At 31.2% G+C, this 6,630-nt stretch overlaps 1 protein-coding gene across 1 annotated transcript in view; it reads right to left on the bottom strand.

Moving 5' to 3' along the window:
* The window catches only part of LOC104728214 (GDT1-like protein 3), a 3,013-nt gene continuing 1,225 nt past the window's right edge, over positions 4,843–6,630 (bottom strand). The window contains exons 4-10 of the mRNA XM_010447234.2: positions 6,569–6,628; positions 6,368–6,466; positions 6,197–6,269; positions 5,625–5,713; positions 5,414–5,497; positions 5,244–5,303; positions 4,843–5,169 (exon numbers count right to left, since the gene is read on the bottom strand). Coding sequence (XP_010445536.1) covers positions 4,981–5,169; positions 5,244–5,303; positions 5,414–5,497; positions 5,625–5,713; positions 6,197–6,269; positions 6,368–6,466; positions 6,569–6,628 — 654 coding nt within the window. The 3' untranslated portion in view covers positions 4,843–4,980. The remainder of the gene's footprint in view (positions 5,170–5,243; positions 5,304–5,413; positions 5,498–5,624; positions 5,714–6,196; positions 6,270–6,367; positions 6,467–6,568; positions 6,629–6,630) is intronic.

The raw sequence follows: 6,630 nt of genomic DNA, 5'->3' as shown, positions 1-6,630 counted from the left end.
GGGTCGGTGGACACCAATACCAGTGTCGGTCGACACCAATACAAGTGTCGGTCAACACTCGGCTGGTATCGGTCGACACCTCTCTTCCAGGAAGACGATACTTGTTCCCTGGTTTGATTGTGTTGTTTGTTGATTGTGTATGACATTGGTATCTTAGTTGCTTGTGTGTATAGCCCAGTAGATGGGAGTATTGCCTCGCTGAGTGTTTATAAAATACTCATGCATCTCAATTTGTGTTTGTGGCGCAAGTAAAGGCAAGATGTGATCGTGGAATCAAGGCAATGAAGAGGAGGATGTTCTAGTGGCTCGATTGATTGTTGTCCGGCTTATGTTAGGTTGCTAGAGTTGTTGGTACCTTGTTCTATGTTGTTTGGTTCATTGTTTTAATTTATTATGGATTAATACTCGTTATGGAAGATTGGTTATTAATGATTTATTGATATTGAATATTTTCTGCTGTTTGGTTTGATTGTGGTTAGGTGGCTAGTGGATATGTGACCACTAGTCTAGAGTATTTATTATTATTTATTATTTCAAAAAAAAACAGATCGGGTCGTTTCAGTTTGGTATCAGAGTCCTTACGGTTCTAGGCTTGGGTTCACTAGGCTTTGTGCTATAGATGTTGTGGATTTGCATGCTCTGATTGATTATGTGAGAAAAAATTGTGTTATGGCATGGAGTCCTAGAACATCCTCTTCGAGCCTACAGTGTGATTCCACGGTGAGTTTTGTTTTGTGTTTTGTTGAATTGTTTGCTTAGCCTTTTGTTCATGGTAGTGCAGATGGTTAGAGAGGATGCTGTTGCTGGTCGTGGTACGCGGACGTGGTCGTGGTAGGGGCAGATTTCGAACGGTTAGTGATACCGTGGACCAGAGTGAGACAGTTGAGGGTGTTGGCGAGTCGCAGGGCTTCCAGGAAGGGTCCATGAGTGTGGCTGCGGGTACTGATAGGACCGTAGGCATTGATGGAGTCGGTGTGGGCGGTGTCGGTGCCGGTTTTGCTGGTGATGCTAGGGTTCCAGGTGTGGGAGTCACAGCAGGTGGAGCCCCTGGAGAAGACGTTGATCTTGCGGGCTTGTTGACACAGCTGTTGGAGCGGATACCGGGAGTGATACCGGCTTAGACTCAAGTAGTACCGCCAGTGGCAGCGGGGGTGCAGCAGCCAGTAGCTGCGGATGTAGGAGTTCATTCTCCTTATGTTAGTATGCTGAGAGAGATGAACAACATTGGTACCAAGCGGTTTTCGAGAGGTACTGATCCTACTTTTGCTGATGCGTGGAGGACGAGAGTGGAACGTAACTTCCAGTCTCTCAGATGTCCTATGGAGTTTTAGGTGGACATAGCGGTCCACAATTCTCATCCAAACCCCTCTTAATTAACCAATTAAAATACAACAATATGCCATGTCATATTATATTTTAAAACATAAATCAAAATTAAAATAAAAGGATAAAACAAATTAAAGAAACAAATTATGTAGATCTTTTATTAAAGAAACTAGGTTTTGAACCCACGCTACGCGTGGGTTTATTTGATATATTTTGATAAAAATTATATATGATTGCTGACGGTAATGAAATATTATCTTATAGAAAACTTTAAATTACTATTAAGGAAAAAAAAATTTCGAATACACACTTTTTAAAAATATAAAAATCAGTTGTGTTTTAAAATCATGAATTTAACTCGACGTCCAGACGAAATGGATCAAAGTGGTGACATCACATATCCTAAATTATTTTTTTGACCACCAGAAAACGGAACACTTTTATAATCATGAATTTATCTCGTTTTTCATATTTAATTGATCGCTATCACCTATGTTTTCGTGTTATTTATTCAATGTTTTATTATTCTTTATATTTTTTTCTTGTCATTTTCACTGTCAAATTTTATGGTAATTGTCATCATTACTTTTACCGTCCGGTTCTTCGTTATACTCTTCTTCTTGTTCTTCCTCGTCAACTTCTTCACATTCTTCCACTGAAAAACCTTTTTTTAGACTACCACACAACTTGTTAACACATCAAACTCCAAAACCAAAATCATATCTTTTCTCATAAAAATTGTGCAATTCATGAAAACCAGCATAGTCAACACATGCACCCAATTATTGATAATTTCATCCATATTATTCGATTATAGATCCACACGGTTTGAAACTTCTCAAACCAAAATCCTTACTTGCTGAGAAAGTAATATGAACACATATATAGTTAAAACAATATTTATGTTTTTCGTCAATCCTTCTTTTTTAAACTCAAATAACATCAAATCAAGGTCTTGCGACGTCAATCCTTATTTTTTAGACTTGAAAATAAAAATTTACTGCGAAAATATCAAATCATCTGTAAAGTCATACACAAAAACATGTTTTACAGCTCATAAGATATATAAAGCACAAACGGAGATAAGTAAGATATTTTCAAGATATTAAAAATTTGATATATAATATTTTGTAATTCTTAAACTTTTAAATTTTTAATAGAGATTAAAATTTTAAAATATTTCAAACTTTAAATGTAGTTTAAATATTTGTAACATTTTATTTTTTTGAGTTAAATACTAATGACACTTTAACTTTTTATAGAGTTTAAATAATTATAGCTTTTTAACATTTTTATGGAGGTATTTATAATATTTCTAAATATTCTATATTAAATATTTAAACCTTTATAAATTTTAATTTGCTAAAATAAATCAAATAAAACTTCTAAATTTGGAAACCTGATAAATAAGCATAAATCAATCAAACATGATAAATTTATAGTTAAAAACATATTAGTTTTATTTATAATGGTTCTCAGCCATTGTCTACAATTTTCTAGCCGATGTGGGATGTTGTAAATATTTCTTTTATTTCTATAGATTTTACTTTTTTTTCTATAAAAATCTTAATATATAGATTACTACTATATTTCTAAAAATGTTATTAATGAAATATCTAATTCTTATTGATTTTTTTTTAAATTCTATATGGACACCTTTGGGAGTTTATAGCTTCAACTTTTTATTAGTATAGATATAATGTCTTCAAATTTCTATGGAGGTTAAGTAATTGTAATGTTTTAAAACATTTTATGAAGTTTAAAAATTTTTAATATTTGAACCTTTTAAAATTTTCAAGTTTCAATATTTATAATATTTTAAACTTTTAAAATTTATAAATTATAATTTTTCAAAAACCTTTTAAATGTTAAGAAATTTTTAAAATTTAAAAATTATAATATTTTGAAACCTTTAAAAGCTAAGACTTTTAGAAGTTTCAATATTTATAATATTTTAAACTTTTAAAAGGTTCGAAATATAATATTTGAACCTTTTAAAAAGTTTCAATATTTATAATATTTTAAACTGTTAAAATTAAAAAATTATAATATTTAAAAACTTATAAAAAGCTAAGAACTTTTAAAAGTTTCAATATTTATAATATTTAATATTTAAATTTTTTAAATATTATAATATTTTTTGAAACTTTTTGAAGTTTTAATTTGATCAGATAAAAAACCGGATCAAACCGAATAAAACTTTTAAACTTGGACGTCTGATAAATCAAGCTTTCCTACCCATTTGTTGTTGGAAGCATATTAATCTTATTTATAATGGTTCTGAACCATTGTCTAAAAAATTTCTAGCCGATGTGGGATATTGTACATAGTTCTTTTATTTACATAAATTTCAAATTGTCCTTTTTCTAAAAAATTAGTGAAATTTTAAAAATGTTAATGAATGGCATGTCAAATCCTAATTGGTCGTTTAAAAAATATCTTAATATAGAAAATTCTGGAAATCTTAAAAATGTTAATTAGTGACATGTCAAATTCTGATTGGATGTTTAAAATCCTAGGTGGACAGTTTTTTTCCTTTTTCTAAAAAATTCTGGAAATTTTAAAATTGTTAATGAATGGCATGTCAAATCCTAATTGATCGTTTAAAATAATTTTTAATATAGAAAATTCTGGAAATCTTAAAAATGTTAATTAGTGACATGTCGAATTCCGATTGGATGTTTAAAATCCTAGGTGGACAGCCTTAGGAGCTTATAGCTTCTACTTTTTATTAGTATAGTTTATGTTGGTTTGGGTTTATAAAATAGAATTAGGGCTTAAATTTATAATATTTAAAATTATATGGCTGTTTGGTTTTATAAAAGAATGGTTAGGATCTATATTTTATAATTAAACAAAATTATATGTCGGTTTGGGTTTATAAAAGAGTAGTTAAGGTTTAGATTTTACAATTAAACAAAATTATATGTCGGTTTGGATTTATAAAAGAGTGGTTAGCGTTTAGATTTTACAATTAAATAAATTATATGTCGGTTTGTGTTTATAAAATAGTGTTTAGGGTTTAGATTTTACAATTGAACAAAATTATATGTCAGTTTGGGTTTATAAAAGAATAGTAAGGATTTAGATTTTACAATTAAACAAAATTATATATCGATTTGAGTTTATAAAAAATAGTTTTAGATGTGATCAATAAAATCTATAATATAATATTAGAATTAACAATTTTAAAATTGATTTATTTACAAAATTTGTTTCTTTAATTAAGATTTGTTTTCTTAATTTAAAGGGGTTAATAAGAAAAGTTCATCCAGTGAACGGAAGAATTGTCCATATTATATAGAGTTGATGGTTTAACACTTCTCAGGATTTATCTCTTACTTACCCAAGGACAATATGTTGAAAGTTGAAACTATTATAGTTTCATACCGAAGCTTGGGAGAAGCTTCATGAAGGCGATCAGGCAACAATTTTTACATGAACTCCAACCCCGATTTCTTTATGAAAAATTGAATAGTTCAAAAATTTATTAATTAGGATTGTTGCACTTCAAGATATGTAAACGCATTGACGTTGGATTTGTTACTTTTGCCATTGAAATCAAACAAAAATCAAACTTAATTTTAAAAAAAAAACAGACAAACTTTACTTGGACAATGTCTCTAACACCCATTTCAGAAAAAAGCATAATTACTATAGTGGAGGATAAAAATAGGACGACACTGAAAATCCGAGGAAGAGGAGGCCTCCAACAGTTGCAACTGTGCGTTGCGAGATCCTTGAAGCCAGCATGCTTCCTCCAACAACCGCTAGTGAAGTACACATCGTGTGTCCAATTGTTGCCCCAATGGCCACTCCTATGGCGTTCTTGTGAGTCGCCAACTTCAAAAAACAGATAAAAGTCATTTGACTGGTAAATTTTACTAAGAAGCTTAGATATGAGACATGACTCTTACAGCTATTGTAGCAATCTGGCTACGGTCGCCCCATTCAGCTAGAAAAGTTAAGATGAAAGACTGCAAAAAAAAAAAAAATAATACATGAGACAGGTTATATAGTCAACTTTATAAACAGTTTACGGCTAATGTACAAACCAAAAGCATCAATATGCCCAATAGAAGATTACCTCTAGAAATATTGGGGTACAAAATCTTGAGAATAAGCGACGGAAAGGTGTCTTTCCTTGGCCTGACTCAAGCTTCTCTTCAACCTTTACCAAAGATAATGGGAAGTCAGACAAATTTAAATGTTGATAGCAAATAAGGTCAGGCACAATTTCTTTTTAATTGTAAAGATGCAAACAACTGGCAAACACAAGTAGCTTGATATCCACATACTTCCTCCATTTCCTTCTTCTGATTTGACTTTGAATCAGTAGACCTCCAAGCAATGTAGAGTAATCGCAAACCAAAAAATGCATAGAGAACTGCATATTCAAAGATGAAACATCCTTCGAGTGAGACTCAGATTAAAAAGAAAGAGTCACCAAAACTTACAATTATGTGCCCAATGATAATGCAGATACTATTACAACATTAAATTGGTTTACGGATTCACAAAAATTTTACTATCCACTCATCTTGTGATTAAATTGAAGTAATCAGTTTGGATAGTACTTCTCTACTAAATGAATCAACTATCCTTACATTTCACCAGGTATCAAATAAACTTAGATACCAAGATATACAGTTCAAGAAAACTTGAGTTTGCAAAATCATAATCACAAGATGCACTAAAAGATGAGTGGATAGATACTATGCTTCAGACAGTACATTTTAAGACGACAAAATTCATAATCATATAGTTGCATAGCGCTCTCAAAAATTTTAAGCTAATAGAAACTTTAAAAAACCAAAAAAATATAAAGTGTGACAGTGTTCAAACCATATGATATGAGAGAAGGACATACCTGTAGCAGCGCTGTTGGTGTGCTTCCTTGATATCAAGTTTGGCACTATTCTACCAAGTCCAGTGGAAAGAATCTAAATCGAAATCATGAGAATCATAGATATCAGACAAGTAACCCTTTCTAGTTAACTAAGATTTCTCAAAGAAACTATTCAAGTGATCTTGCACTTACAGTCATAACAAACAAAGCAGAAAGTGCACCCGATAAAACAGTAGCTTTAGGATGTCGCATAGCCATCAACGCCGCTATAATAAACGTTTCATCCCCAATCTGACATAATAATGATGAAGAGAAACAAAGATATATCAAGTTTCTCCAAACTAAAGAATCAATCACCCTAGGCTTGAACCATATAAACAAAACCACACGAACCTCGGTCACAAGTATCATGGAGAAACTGGAAAACAAAGCATCAAATACACCAGGGCCAGTTG

The sequence above is a fragment of the Camelina sativa genome, chromosome 11, assembly GCF_000633955.1.
Source record: "Camelina sativa cultivar DH55 chromosome 11, Cs, whole genome shotgun sequence".
NCBI classification, from domain to species: Eukaryota; Viridiplantae; Streptophyta; class Magnoliopsida; order Brassicales; family Brassicaceae; genus Camelina; species Camelina sativa.
Note: the sequence above shows the minus strand (reverse complement) of the source record. Positions and strands in the feature narration are given on the sequence as shown.